At 36.0% G+C, this 16142-nt stretch overlaps 1 protein-coding gene and 1 non-coding gene across 5 annotated transcripts in view; both read right to left on the bottom strand.

Annotated features, from left to right (window-relative positions):
* The window catches only part of Haus6 (HAUS augmin like complex subunit 6), a 44458-nt gene extending 29201 nt beyond the window's left edge, over positions 1-15257 (bottom strand). For all 4 annotated transcript variants that reach the window (XR_007105010.1, XR_007105011.1, XM_047525147.1 and 1 more), the window contains exons 1-7: positions 14885-15257; positions 11448-11543; positions 9394-9472; positions 8267-8399; positions 2084-2231; positions 843-908; positions 457-505 (exon numbers count right to left, since the gene is read on the bottom strand). Coding sequence is in view for 2 of the 4 variants with exons in the window: in XM_047525147.1 (XP_047381103.1) it covers positions 457-505; positions 843-908; positions 2084-2231; positions 8267-8399; positions 9394-9472; positions 11448-11543; positions 14885-15012 (699 nt within the window). In the remaining 2 variants the exon portion in view is untranslated. The remainder of the gene's footprint in view (positions 1-456; positions 506-842; positions 909-2083; positions 2232-8266; positions 8400-9393; positions 9473-11447; positions 11544-14884) is intronic.
* Trnad-guc (transfer RNA aspartic acid (anticodon GUC)) lies at positions 9965-10037 on the bottom strand. Its single transcript has one exon. It is a non-coding gene; the product is annotated as a tRNA-Asp (tRNA).
* Positions 15258-16142: the final 885 nt, after the last annotated feature.

Raw genomic sequence — 16142 nt, 5'->3', positions numbered from 1 at the left:
GCTTGCAAGGCAAGCACTCTACCAACTGAGCTATATCCCCAACCCTTCTGTGTGTCTTAATTGTAAAAATTATAAGCCACTTTTCTGATTATATTCAAGTGTTTTATAAGCATCATGTTGATATTATTTCATATATCATCTATAATGAGCAAAAAAAAAAATAGTATTACTACCAAAAGAAATTGCAAAAAGAAAATAGAAGAATCCAGTTGCCAGGCATGGTGGCACATGCCTGTACTCCCACCTACTCTGGAGACTGAGGCAGGAGGATCACTTAATTCCAGGAGTTCAGGGCCACCCAGGGTAACATAGCAAGACCCTCCCTGTCTCTTGAAGAAAAAAATATATATATATGTATATATGTATGTAGATATATATTAAAAGAGTCTAATAAGCAAATATTGCATATCACAAAAGTGAAAAAGACTCAATTTGTCCCTTTCAAAGTTGTCTCACCTTTTTAATTTTCTCTTGTATGTTACTGTCATCATCACAGGGCTCCATTCTAGTAAAAATTAAATAATCTGATTAGTTGTAAGAAAATCACAAGGTAATTTGATATCCAAAAAATTCCAAAAGCTAATTGGTCCACAAACCCACCCACTAACCAGTCATTCCAATTAAAAAATAATAAAAACAAAATTTAAGCTCAAAGCAATAATTTTTAAGACTGAATTGTGAATAAGAACAATGCTATAATCCCATCATCATCTAGCTACTGACATATTATTTTAATTAATGTTTCTGGGAATCTGTTTCTTCAAACAGATAAAATATAAGTGCTATAACATGCAAGAGCTAAATTAATATATAAACCAATTCCAGCTCTAAAAGTCACTTACTTTTTTATTTGGTTTTGCAGTCCTATACATTCTGATCTCAAATTGCGTATTTGCTTAACTGATAATCTGGAAAACAAAATAACAACTATAATTCCATTACAATTAGCCCACATAGCCTATTTAAATATATTCTCTTTTTATATCTTCGCTTCTGGAGACAACCAATAGTCAACTAAGACTCTTTACTGCCTTCAGTAATGACATGAGGATCTAATATATAAGGTATGACTGAGATAGACCACAATTTGTAGGCCAGTATGCTGACCTCATTGAGTAGAATAGTGGATTACTCTGCTCTCTTATCCTTATATCACATATCTAGAGAGTAAACTTAAATATTATATAACACAGGCAACATTTCCATTTTAATTCAAAAGGTTTCTGTAGCATTAGTAACAATAATTGTTTGAAAAATTATCCTAAGGGAGCTGGGGATGTAGGTCAGTGGTAGAATGCTTGCCTCACATGCACAAGGCCCTATGTTTAATTCCGAGCACTGCAAAAAAAAAGGAAAAAGTACGGAATATCTACTTGAAGAAATATCTACTTAATGAAATATCTACTGAACAAACTAATAAATACACATTAAAAGTAATACATTAGTGAACATGGTGGAATCCCAGGGACTTGGGAGGCTAAGGCAGGAAGATTACAAGTTCAAAGCCAGCCTTGGCAACTTAGTGAGGCCCTATCTCTAAATAAAATATTTGTTAAAAGGCTGGAGATGTGACTCAGTGGTTAAGCACCCCTGGGTTCAATCCCTGGTACCAAAAAAAAAAAAAAAAAATCATAATAATACATTATGATAATATGTAAAAATTTACACAATGAACTATCAAGACCAAAAAGGATACGAAATAGGATGACCACAGTTTCAGCTTCAAAATATATTTCCATATAAAAAAGAAACTGAATTTTTTAAACTAAAGTGACCTTTATCCTTTTTTGTAAACTTTCAGTTATAATATGCCTAGAGTTTAAAAAATTTTATTCACAAGTTATCTGATTTCAAAATGTAAACACAGGATTGGGAATGTAGCTCACTGTAGCTCAGTGGCAGAGCTCTTGCCTACCATGTGTGAGGCCCTGAGATTAATCCTCAGCACTACAAAATAAACAGTAAAATGAGAACATAATAGCCAGGGTTTTGAAATAGGCATATTTCATATTTCTATTGAAGTCACATTTGATGACATATGTTCACAAAGAAAGAAATTGCTTTCTATCAAGAAACTACTTACTGTGCATTTTCCTGATATTGTTGGATAACACAATCTTCTCTTTGCAAAATTTGTAAAAATCTGTTACGTGAAACATGCCATCTGGCAATGCACTTGTGCATATCTTGTGGTTTTACATTAAATGTTTCTGTAAAATGTAGAGAAGAATCTACATGGAAGACAATATCAGAAAACAGACTTAGAAGCTAATAAATATCAAAAGTGTCCATTTTTACCAGGTGCAGTGGTGCACACGTGTAGTTTCAGCACTCAGAAGATTGAGGAAGAATCACTTAAGCCCAGGAGTTCAAGGCCAGTCTGGGCAACATAGCAAAAACCCTTCTCAAAAAAATAAAAAATTTAATTTTAAGAAATAAACATCATGTAACTAACAATTCCTTAAAGGCTATTATACCACATACATAAAAAGACAAAACTAATGTTAATGAAACCAAGATGACCTTTTTAAAAACTAGCTAACTAAAAAGAATATCTGAAGTTCAGTTTTTGTATAATTATCTAGCAGAGATTCTCTGAACGAACACATTGTTATATATGTAAGCTACTAGGCTTTCTAACAGGATCCTTTAACAGCAAAGGAAGAAAGTTAACTAAAAGAGATAAGGTAAGGCTAGGGATGTAGGTCAGATCACAGTATTTAACTAGCATGCTCAAGTCCCAGGGTTTAATCCCCAGCATGGCAAAAAAACAAAGAGAAAGAGATAAAGAGAGATGAAGAGCCAGGCACAATGCCCCACCCCTATAGTATCAGTGACTCAGGAAGTTGAGGCAGGAGGACTGTAAATTCGAGACCAACCTCAGTCATTTAGGAACACCCTAAGGACTTAGCGAGATTCTGTCTCAAAATAAAACAAAAAAAAAGGGCCAGGAGGATAGCATATGCCTATACTCCCAACAACTCATGAGACTTGAGGCAGGAGGATCGCAAATTCAAAACTAGCCTCAACAATTTAGTGAAGCCCTAAGCAACTTAACAAGACCCTGTCTCTAAATAAAATATAAAAAGGGCTGGGGTGTGGCTCAGGGTTGAAGCACCTCTGGGTTCGATCCCTGGTATGAAAATTACAAAAAATAAATTTAAAAACAATTTTAAAAAGGGCTAGGATGTGTCTCAGTGGTTAAGCAACCCTGGGTTCAATCCCTAATACCAAAACAGGAGAAATGAGGTAAAGCCAGGGGTGGTGGCACACACCTATAAACCCAGCAATTTAGGAGTCTGAAATAGTAAGGTCACAAATTCCAGGCCAGCATCAGCAATTCAGTGAAACCAACCATAACTTAGCGAGACCCTGTCTCAAAATAAAATATAAATGAAAAGGGCTAGGCGGAGGAAATACTGTTTCTCTATGAGGCAGTCATTGCTGCCCCCTAAACCCCTGCTGATTACCCCATTCATCCACCCCAATCACCCACCAACTGCCAGCCTATTGCCTGCCTTTTTTTTTTTTTTTTTTTTTTGGTGGTGCTGGGGATTGAACCCAGGGTCTTATGCTTGCAAGGCAAGCACTCTACCCACTGAGCTATAACTCTAGCCCCTTGCCTGTTTGAGTGCAGACTGCTCACTGACTGCTGCCTATCATCCGCCATTTCCGTTTGCCTGCCTGTCACCTATCACCCACTGCCAAACGTCCAACAGCCGATTGTCCACCATTAGCCTGCAGACCAAACAAAGACCACCAGCAGATCACCTGCTGCCCACTGTTAACCTGGAAATCCACTGTCACAGTACCCACAGATTTGGTTACATATGGTTGCCACCATTTTGGGACAGTTTGCAATTAGAGAAATGCAAACCAAAACTGCTCTAAGATTTCATTTCACTCCAGTTAGAATGGCAATTATCAAGAATATAATCAATAACAAGTGTTGGCAGGGATGTGGGGGAAAAGATACACTCATACATTGTTGGTAGGATTGCAGATTGGTGCAACCACTTTGGAAAACAGTATGGAGATTCCTCAGAAAATCGGAAAGGACCCATCATTGGACCCAGCTATGCCACTTCTCGGTTTATACCCAAAGGACTACTATAGCATACTGTAGTGATGCAGCCACATCAATGTTTATAGCAGCTTAATTCACAATAGCTAGATGCCCTTCAACAAATAAATGGATAAAGAAACTGTGGTATTTATACACAATGGAATATTACTCAGTCATAAAGAATAAAATTATGGCATTTGCAGGTAAATGAATGGAGCTGGAAAATATCATGCTAAGTGAAATAAGTCAATCCCAAAACACCAGAAGCTGAATGTTTTCTCTGATAAGTGGATGCTAATACATAACGGGGGCACTGGAAGAGGGGGTAAGGGAAGAATAGAGGAATGCTGGATTATAGAGGGTAGTGAGGAAGGGATGGGACAGGTAGGGATAGGAAGTATGGTAGAATGAGACAGGCATTATTACCCTATATACATATATGAAAAAAAGTTGTTTTAATATTTATCACTGTCAAAAAAAGATAATGAAAAAAATTAATAAAAGTTTAAAAAAATGTTAAAGAATTAGCAAAGTTCCCCAGAAATTTCACTCCTAGATATAAACCTAGAAGACCTAAAAATGGAGACCCAAATAGATTCTTGTACATGAATATTTATAGCAGCATTATTCATAACAGGCCCCGAGTAGAAACAGCCCAAATTTAAATGGATAGATGAATATCAAAACAAAATGTGGTCTACCCGTACAACAGAATGTTATTCAGTCATAAAAAGGAATGAAATAGCTGGGTGTAGTGGCAGATACTTGCCATCCCAGCTACTTGGGAGGCTGAGGCTGGAGGATTCAAGTTTGAGGACAGTCTCAAAAACTTCTTGAGGTCCTATTTCAAAATCAAACTGGAAAAAAAAAAAAAAGGCTGGGGATGGAGCTTAAAGGCAGAGCTCTTGCCTAGTATATGTGAAGCATGTACACATAAAAGCAAAGAGAGCAGGAATAAAGCACCAAAATGTGGTACAATATGGATGAACCTTGAAAATTCAATGTTAAGTGAGAGAAACCAGACTCAAAGGATCACATGTTGTATGATGCCATTTGTTCAAAGCTTCCAGAACAGATAAAGCCACTGAGACCAAAAGCAGACTGCTGCCCCAGCACCAAAAAAAAAAAAAAAAAAAGTCAACTGCTGGTTACCAGGGAATGGGGGAGGGAGATATAGGAGTGATGGACTCATGTGTATAGTTTATTTTGGGGGTGATGTAAATGTTCTGGAACAAGATAGAGGAGGAGTTGCACAACAATGTAAATGTAATAATGTAATAAATGCCACTGAACTTTAAAAAAAAAAAAAGGGCTGAGGATGTAGCTCAGTGGTGTAGCACCAGAGTTCAAATCCCAGTACAAGAAAAATAGAAGAGATGAGGTGGGATCACATCCCCTCCACTGCACTATCAGCTTACTTTTCCTCTTAGTAAGACCAACACAACAAAACAACCACATAAAACCATTCTCCACTTCTCAAGCCTTTCTCCGTTGTTACTAATGACAAATGTAGAGCCTAAGAACAACCCATGCAAACATTTCAAAGTTCAGGTTTTTATCATAAATATTCTGGAAATGAGGGATTCCATACTACACTTAACATTACTTATCTACATTCTAGCATACCCTAAAGAAACCCATGCGACTCCCAAATATTTAACAGGAAATGAGTTCAACAAATTTAGTCGTCATCAAGAGATCAAAAATGCTGACTGGAGTCACTTTAAATCAAAAATAGGGTAACCAATGCTTAGAGGCCTTATGAACAACAAATCCTAATTAAATTCAAACATATGTTTCATATAAAAATTTGGTTTACATGCAATTGGAGTTGGTCACCTACTAATAAAAGAAATTGGCAAAATGCTTATGCTATATTAAATCTGAAAATATAAATGTTTATACAGCAGAATCATATGTTCTCAAAAATCACACATAAAAGATACACTGGGGAAAAAAGATTTTATGTCACATCACAGAGAAGGGGCAATAAGTTTTTATAAATGAAAGAGAAAATGACTAATAAGAGAAAAATGGACAAAGGACATGAACATAGATATGAAAAAAGTATGAACTGCTCTTAAACACATTAAACAATTTTAACTTCACTAATAATAAAAGAAATACAAATTAAAACTTAACTGAAATTCCATTTTAGCCTATCAAATTGAAAAGATAATATCTGATCACAGGCCAGTCTAGGCAACTTTGCAAGACACTGTCTCAAAATTTAAAATTTAAAAAGGGTTGGCAATATGACTCAGTGGTAAAGCACTTACTTAGCATGCACAGGGCCCTGAATCCAATACCCAATACCAAAAGGGAAAAAAAAGCCTTTGGGAAAACAGGCACTTTCATACACTGGTGACAGAAGTATAAACTGAGTAAACTCTACAGAAACTAATCTGGTAATAAATAACTATCAAGTTACAAATGCAAAGCTCTTATGACTAAACAAATCATCTTTTATGTATGCTGTATGTATATACACATATTTGAACATTGACAATACATGTATAATGTTTGCACTGTAACTTTTTTAATAGCAAAAGATTTGAGGAAAAAAGGCAAATGTCTGTGAGTAGAAGACTGACTACATAAATTACAGTACATCCTATTCATTCAGTGTAATACTTAGCAGTTCTAAAAGGAGAGGAAAAGAATAAGGAAGCTCTTTGAATTGATAAAAGATGATTTCCAAGATACAGTTAGGTAGAAAAAGATCAAAAACCAAGTTTAAGTTACCATTTGTTTTATAAAGATAAAGAGGGGTATATGTGAGGCACTGAGTTCCATCCTCAGCAACACATAAAAATAAATAAAATAAAGGTATTGTGTCCACCTACAACTAAAAATGTTATTTTAAAAAAAGGGAATATATACATATTTGCTCAGGTTACTGATTACACTGTTACTTCTAGAAAAGTAAACAAGGGCTGGGATTGCAGCTCAGTGGTGGAGCACTTGCCTTAAATGTGTAAGGCACTGGGTTCAATCCTCAGCACCACATAAAAATAAATAAGTAAAGAAAGACATTATACATCTACAACTAAATAATACTTTTAAAAAAGAAAAGGAATAATGTAGTTAGAGAACGGAAGTGGAAGACAGACTTTTGAGTTTTCATCTAAAAGAATATATTGTCTATTTAAAGTAAATGAAACCTGTAGATATAGTACGTATACATATATATTTTTAAAAAAACAGTAAAAGGATATAAACCAGGGCTGGGGATATAGCTCAGTTGGTAGAGTGCCTGCCTCGCAAGCACAAGGCCCTGGGTTCAATCCCCAGCACCGCAAAAAAAAAAAAGATATAAACCAAGCAGAAATAGTTGTCTCAGGAAATTGGAAGACAGGGTTTTAGAGTACAACTTTTCTGTCATATTCCTTTCTATGCTTTATAAGCAAACATCAATTAAACAGAGCAGCAGAGTTAATAAACTAGAAATAACGTTCTTATATTAGCTTTAAAAATCCAATTTTTTGTCTCAATAAACTTGTAAATTAATCAAATTCCTTGAAAGAAGAAATTTCCAACACATCACCAGGAACCAAAATAAATCTAACTCATTCAACACATATTTAACACCATGTATTAGAGGTCAATTATAACCTGCAAGCCTAATTTGGCCCACCGGCTATTTCTGATAGTCCAATAAGGCAGGAATGGTTTCTGCATTTTTTAAGGGTTGTAAAAACAAACCAAAGAGAAATAAATAAATAAATAAATAAAATTTAGGCTCATGAAGCCTAAAATATTTATTATCTGGCTTTCTACATATGAAAAGTGTTTCCAAACTCCTGTATTAAGACATAATAAAGTAACATAAATAAAATAATGTAAATAGTAACGAAGATTCACTCTGAGATTTCAACCTACAATTCCAGTACAACATTAACTATTTACTTTTTGACATAGATTAATGTTTTAACTTATCTTGCTTTATTAACAATCTCTTGATTTTAAAATTGTAAAGAAGAGTAACAATTTAAGAATCAAGCTGGACACATTGGCACAAGCCTGTAATCCCAACAACTAGAAAGGCTGAGACAGGAGGCTCACAAGTTCAAGGATAGCCTCAACAACTTAGCTTAATGGTAAAGCACCCCTAGATTAAATTCCCAGTACCACAAAAAAAAAGGAAAAAAAATTTTAAGAATCAAAACCAAATAAATTCCTACTATAAGCTTAACTTACTTTTAGAATTGGTTTTAATATACTTTAAAGCAACAAATCTTGCAAAATGATACATCAGATGAATAAACTTAGGACCACCAGGAGACAGAAACAGTGAACCAACAACTTGAGGAAAGTTATTTCCACATTCAGCCTATGGAGAAAAAGATAAGATGAGTTAAAAATCTTATCAAGAATACTCATATTTATATCAACTATTTTTTTAAAGAATGACAATCTTGTAGTCAGGCTGTACACCAGGAGCACTATACTTTAAGGGAAATAAAACTCAACCATCCGTACTGATCATTAGCACACCCTCCTCATAGCACAACTGCTTGAATAAGCTCAAGTCCATTGCAGAGTGGAAAATGGGCAGAAAGGGTCAGTCACCACCCCAACCCACTCCCTCCTCACAGCATACTATTTTTGAAGAATAAAAAAATTTGCAAGAATTATTCTGTTTGAACCACAAATTGTTTGGTTTTTCTAAACCCTACATGTATTTGGTCAAAAAGATAATTATAATTAAATAAACCATAACTGTTGATGCTATTTGGAGAAACATACTGAAATAATCTTAGCTAAAAAATATTCTGTGTAGTGGTTGGGGTTGTAGCTTAGTGGCAGAGTGCCTGCCTAGCACATGTGAGGCACTTGGTTCAATCCTCAGCACCACATAAAAAAATAAATAAAATAAAGGTATTGTGTTCATCTGTAACTAAAAAATATTTAAATACACACATATATGTGTGTGTGTATTTCTGTTCCAGGCATGGTGATGTACACATATAATCCCAGTGACTCAGGAGCTAAGACAGGATGAACTTAAGTCCCAGGACAGTCATGGCAACTTTGTGAGACCTTATCTCAAAATAAAAAATAAGACTGAATTCAAAGCCAGTCTTAGCAACTTAGCAAGACCCTGTCTCAAAATAAAATATAAAAAGGGCTGGGAATGTGGCTTAGTGGTTAAGTGCCTCTGGGTTCAATTTCTGGCCAAGAAAAAGAACTAGGGAAGAAGCTCAGTGGTATAATACTCAATATCAATAAATAAAATAAAAAAGGTTTACATCTAAAAAATTAACATAGTTTTTAACACCTTTTAACTTCTTAAAGTCTGCATCTTTCAAAAGGAGAATACTTACAGAAATCTTTTTTAACCATTCACAGCAGTGTTTCCGGAATTCAGTGTCACTTTTTTGGTCAAATGGAGGCCAGCAAAATCTTTAAAAATAATAATAGCATTAGACTCATATCCTCAAAAAAATCAAACTCAGCAAAATTTAAAATTACATCAAATTTATTTCCTATATTGGGAACATTAAAGCAAAACAGATTAAATGTAACATTCTTACATTTCAGCTAGACCAATCTGTGAGAAATTGGGTCTTTTTTTATATAAGTATCTATAGGGTTGAGTTTAGCGCAATTAATGAATATACATGAATAACTAATAAATAAATATAAAACATATAGGTGCAAATAATTAATAAACAGCTATTAAAAGTACTGAAAATAAAGATAATGCTCTCAACAGATCCACTTGACCAAGCATAAAGATGGTATAAAATAATTAATATATTAAGCCTCGGAGCAGAGGAGGACATTGCTGGAAAAAATTTTAATGTATCCAACATGATAAGCAAAGGAGAAGGAACGCATGAGAGTATGACTACTAGAAATTTATTTGTTATAATTTATTTGTTGCTTTTCTTTTTGCAGTGCTGGGGATTGAACCCAGGGCCTTGTGCTTGACAGGCAAGCACTCTACCAACTGAGCTATACCCCAGGCTTAATTGTTGCTTTTCTATATAAGAAGTTTGACAGTACAATATAAATATTAACACACTTTGAACATTATTTCAGAAAGAAAAAACCCAAATCACATACAAAATGACATAGAACCTAGACTACTAGGAGTTTACATTTTTACAATCATCTTAAACTTAGAACAGGCTAAATTTAATAGGAATGCTTTTTGCCTGTAATAGCTGACACTTTAATACATATTACTGAACAAAAGAGTAAGTATTTCCAAAGAAATGGAAAGTTAAAATAGACAAAACAAATAATACTACCCATAAAAGTAGTAAGGCTTGGGGAAATCAACATAAAAAATAGGGCAAGCCACAGTGGGGCACACCTATAATCCCAGCAACAGGAGAGGCTGAGGTAGGAGGATCGTGAGTTCAAATCCAGCCTCAGCAACTTAGCGAGGCCCTAAGCAACTCAGTGACACCCTGTCTCTAAATAAAAATAAAACGGCTGGGGATGTGGCTCAGTGGTTAAGAGCCCCTGGTTTCAATTCTCTGTAACAAAAAGGGGAGGGGGGCCAGTGGGCCAAAACTAAATATATAAACAGATTGGTATCAGTTAATTCTTTTGCTTAATTAAGACCAAGAAGATTGTTAGAAACTAATTTTATGAAATAAACCTATATTATCTATGAAACACGTAATGATTATACCAAAAACAATCACCCATATATATAAAAATTAAGCATTGCTGGAGATGATGGCATATGCCTGTAGTCCCAGCAACTCGGGAGGTGAAGGTAGGAAGCAACTTATAAAAAATAAACATAAGGAACGTTTGATAAAGAAATAAATCCATTGTTCAGGCATTATATTCATTTTTGATAATTTAGTCTTAACATTTTACCTTCATTTATAAGTTTTAAGTGCCTAGAAGAGCAGGTATATTTGAAACACTTTCTTGAAATCCCCATCATTAAGGTATAGGGCTTCACCAAATAAAAATAAGTTTTCAGAAATTTTCCCCTGATTTAAACCATTTATGGCTTGTTTTAAACATTTCAGGAAACACTGAAAATGGTGAGGAAGTAAGTCTCATCCTAAACTCACCAACCTGAGATTATCACTGTTGACATTTCCTCCTTTGTCTTTTTTCCCAAGCACACTTAATTTTTCTATGAATATAGAAAATATTGTATGTTGTAAGAAATAAAAACAGCTGGGGATATAACTAAGTGGTAAAGTATTTCTAGGTTCAACCCTCAGTATCACAAAAAAAAAAAATGTTAAGCACTAAATTTCTAAAACTCAAACTTGAATTTTGTAATACCTTCAAAACAATAGTTAATCTCCAAGTTAAAATTCTGGGCTTACATCAAGACATAGTCCATTTTTACATTTGAGAATGACTACAAAAGAAAATGAAATAAATAATTTTTCCTTACTTAAAAACTTCTTTGGTGAGTGACTGATCCAGGGTTTGAAACAAAAAATAAGAAACTATTTGAAAGGCATCACGGTTCAGCTTATCAAACATATTCCTAGAGGTTTAAAATGAAAAAGAAGTAGGAAAAGAAAAAGGAAATGATTAATAAAACATAACAGCATCAAAGGCTATGTAAGAGTCTGAGGTAAATTAATATTTTTCATTCTCTTCAAGAGGTCAAGGCAAATTAATTTCTCAGTCATGTACATTTTATAACCAATTAAGAACAACATACAAGTTTTTAGTCCTGGTTCTGAAAATATAGATCCAACAGAAGAAAACTGGGCTTATTTTATTGCAGTGAAAACACTACAGAAAGGGAAGGAAAACCTAATCAGACAGAGAGTGAATATGCCCTATGATATGAAGACAACACCAATCAACATTTACTAAATAACAACAAAAATAGTTAATATTTTTTGAATGTTTCCTTTTTGTCAGGCATTACCTTAAATCTCTTACAGGCAGTAATTCACCTAATTTTCACTAGACTATAAGGTTAAATCCTGTGCTGTTAGCTTTAACATGTATTATTTTATTTAATCCTAATGGTAATAGTAGTTTAATTAACTTCATTACACAAATGAGGAAACTAAAATTTAGAAGTTAGAATATTTGTTCAAAAAACTATGAGTGGTGCACTCCTGTAATCCCCCCCACATACATATATGTAGATATATATCTATATATACCTGTATATATAGATATGTCTAAGCATTAGAAAAGTACCGACTTGAAATATGTCCATGACCCAAGTCCAGGGTCTTTACAACTAGATTTTACTCCCACAACCATCTTTATGACATAACGCTAGCAAATCCATTAAAGTTTTTATTGTTCCAATTTCCCTAATCAAAACAAAACCTAAAACACATACACATACACACACACACACATACATACATACACACAAAATTTGAAAAAACAAAAACAAAAGATCTACTAAACCCCTTAAGAAATGTCACACAGCTGTAAGAAATCAAGAGTTAATATGGGGACTATAGATATAGTTCAGTGATAGAGCTCAATATACACAAGGCTCCAGGTTTTATCTAAAGCAGCACACAAAAAAGTTAATATGAAAAGCAAAACATCATGTATTTCAAAGGAATCAAATCAAGTGAATTTTTAACTTAGTATTACTATTCTCTTACTTAAGTGCCCATTCTTATCCATATGTCAAACCCTTCTGTCCTTAGAATATCTTAATTCCTCAAGCAATACAAATGAAGTTCCATCTATCCTACTTTCTTACCATCTCTGAAATCTGTTATTTTTCTCACAAAGGACACTGTTCTTGTCTGTGACATTTATCATAATCTATAATAAAACATTTGTTGTAGATTTATTCACTCACTAGACTTAAATTCTATTAAGGGAAAATTCACATCTATTCTCTTCATACTGTACACCAGATCCAAAATCATGTTCAAAAAATATCTGTTGAGCCAATAAATATCATGAGTTGATTTCAATAAATATCATGGTGGCTCATGCCTGTGATCTTGGCCACTCTGGAGCCTGAGGTAGGAAGTTTCCAAGTTCAAGGCCAGTCCTGGCAACTTACCAAGATGCTGTCTCAATTTTTTGTCTTTTTTTTTTTTTTTTAGGATGGCTGAGGATGTAACTCAGTGGTAGAGAACACAGATAGCCTGAAGGAGCCCCTGGGTTTGTTCCCCAGGAAAATAAATATCTGTTGAATGAACAAATTAATTATCTCTCTTCTTTCCATTACCACTGTCACTTTAGTTCAGGCCTAGATAGGTAACTGTGACGCCCTACTTCCCCCTCTAACATATTGTCTGTAAAGCAACCAGCATGATTTTTCCAAATGCAAATACTGTGGACTGAAACTGCTGGGTCATATATTAATAGTATGTTTAACTTTATAAGAAAAATAGTTTCAGCATTTAGATGCTCACCCAACTAGAATCTTACAGAATTATTGCAAACTAAAAAGAATTTTGCCACATAAGCAAATGGAAAAAATTAAAATACTTTTAAAGTAAATGTGATGATGCTACATTCGTGTTTAAACTATTTTACAGGGGACATCTGCTGCATGAGATAGATCCCTCCAATAACAGACAAAAACAACTCTAAAAACATAAGGGGGAAAGACATCTATGAGTGTTGGACAGGGGAAAAAAAATGTCATCACTGGACCAGAACCTGACATATTTTGCAAAACTTTCAAAGGCACAATGCAATTGCATTAATGGATAAACCAGAGAAGAGAAAATTAAGATGGCCAAAACACTGAAAAGAAGGATGCACAAACGCCGTTATCAGTGATGAAACCCTTAAAGAAGCTTCAAGCTTCTCTGCCAGTACAGAGAAAATGAAACTGTGTTGTGAGGCATCAAATCAAATGAAATAAATAATTTATTAATAAAAACATCATCATAACCTGATAAATGCTACCTACTAGTAGTCAGTTTTTAGAATAGATTTCTATTCAAAGCATTTCATCTATGTTAATAGCATTAAGTTCTAAACAGTCACCAAACAAAACTTAATTACAGATCTAAACTTTGATAGCAAAAGTTAAAATACAACTGAAAAAAAAGTCAAGAGGGGAAAGGCAAAAAAAGTCAAGAGGATGGAGGGTAAATGAACTAATTATTTTATAAATAATAGCTACATTCATTGTGAAATTACATAGTTGAGACTCAGATTTGAGAGACTGATGAATCAAGTCTAATCACATTTTGAAAACACTAAAACTAGATGAACAGAAATGATATAATTTACAAAAATCAAATAGATTGTGGAGGACAGGAGATGGCCAATGTATCCTAAATTCCTGGCCTTTAGCAGGGAAGATAACAGATACTGTCTAAAATTACTAAGCCACAGAACTATAAACAAAGTATTTACTTTCATGGTCACAACCATATCAGAAGTGGCAAAAGTAAAAAGGACCTTCTGTTCATTTAATAATCTCTCTACGGTTTTCTGCCAACTGTGGCATGCCTTAGCTTCCTGATTCAAAAAGCAAAATTTACAAACTAAAGTTAACTCCCGTCAAAGACTCCCTTGAGTTCTAGAGACCTCTGCGTGCCCACTTCCCACACCCTTCCACTACCAACTCGCCGCTCTTCCCACCACTTCTCAGACCACCCGCTTCCACCATAAGGCAGGGTTAAATTGTCTCTACTGTTTTACCCCAACTTCAGACAACTTCCCTACAAAGCCACTGGTGGGTAACTTATACTGTCAGTCTCTGCCACCAACCAGCAGCAATCGGGGGCAGGGGCTTTGTAGCAAGTGCCCGGCACATAGTAACCGCTCAACCGCCTCTGATTCATGGAGCCGGGGGTCTGGGAATCGGCGGGCCACCCAGCAGTCTCCCTGCGCAGTATGCCTCAGCCCCGCCGGCCCCCGCCTCCTTACACTCCGAGGTGCGTGTGTGACACGATCTTTCCGCAGGCGATGGTAGCGGGGCCCGGCTCGAAGCCGAGCGCCTGCAGATACATCCAGAGATGCTGCCTCTCAAAAGAAGCGCCCCAAGCAGAGCTCATCCTCACGGTAGGCTGGGTGACTTCAAAGGAAGAAAGCGCCGGCTCAAGCGACTGTGAGGCCCCTCAATATCCCTCCCCACCGGCAGCCTGAGGTCGCGGGGACCCCTCCACTGCCATCGCCTGCCGCTCTCTAGCCCGGAGGCATTTCGCCTCAAACGGCCGAAAGGACTCTGAAAAACGGAGCGTCAAAGGACACGGCGGCCACAGATACCTAACCGAAGCCACCACAAACCAAGACTCCCGCGCTACAGGAAGAGCAGAGTGCACTGGCGCCGCCTAACTTCCGGGAGAGGAGGGACTTCCTCAGAGGACGGTAGCTCCCGCCATGCAATGCGCCCTCTTCCCGGTCCTTCCGGTCACTCCCAGCAGGGAACTGCATCTCGGAAGTCACCTACTCTGCCGGCTCTGTATTATAGATCCCTGTTCCCGCGCATTTCAGTCCTTAATGTTTGCGATTCCCACTACTGTTGTGTGATTGTTAAATAGACAAAAAGCCATAGAAGGAGTACTGCGGCTCCATGTAGTGAGAAAAGCACCAGGCATGTGAACCAGAACAAGTCCCCTAACTTCTAAGCTGAGTTCTATCAGCAAAATCTTTACCATCAAATGCTGAATCTTCCCTTCATCTTACTGCTGTAACTGATATCTGGCTCTCTCCTAAGCATACTGTATCCCCTGTAGCATTCTCAATTTTTGACTGTTTTCTTCGGTAGACCACATTTAAAACAGGCCTGGAACTGGGATGGCTCTTCTACTTATGTCACGTTGCTTTCCCTGGCAACTATTGCCTCCTGCCTCACTAAAACCAGCTCCTTTGAAATTTATGCTCTTCCTTGTAGAGGTCATCTGTATGCTCTTAGGATCAATGGACCTCAGTCTGAGATTTACAGCTTAATCCTGTCTCTGCAATGTTGTTCGTGAGCGTTTTGGGTGATATCAATATCCACGTAGGTGACCTTTTCAATACCTAGCCTCTCAGTTAATAGGCCTGCTTTCCAATAACCTTTTCTCTTGGAACATAACTGTAAAATCTGTAATTATCAACTACTGCAACACCTCCATAAATTCAATTTCAACCTCCATCTTCTAACTTTCCAGCACAATCCCTCCAAATCTTATTCCAACAGTCC

Source organism: Sciurus carolinensis, chromosome 14 (assembly GCF_902686445.1).
Source record: "Sciurus carolinensis chromosome 14, mSciCar1.2, whole genome shotgun sequence".
Lineage (NCBI taxonomy): Eukaryota > Metazoa > Chordata > Mammalia > Rodentia > Sciuridae > Sciurus > Sciurus carolinensis.
This window is presented reverse-complemented; position numbering and strand designations above follow the sequence as displayed.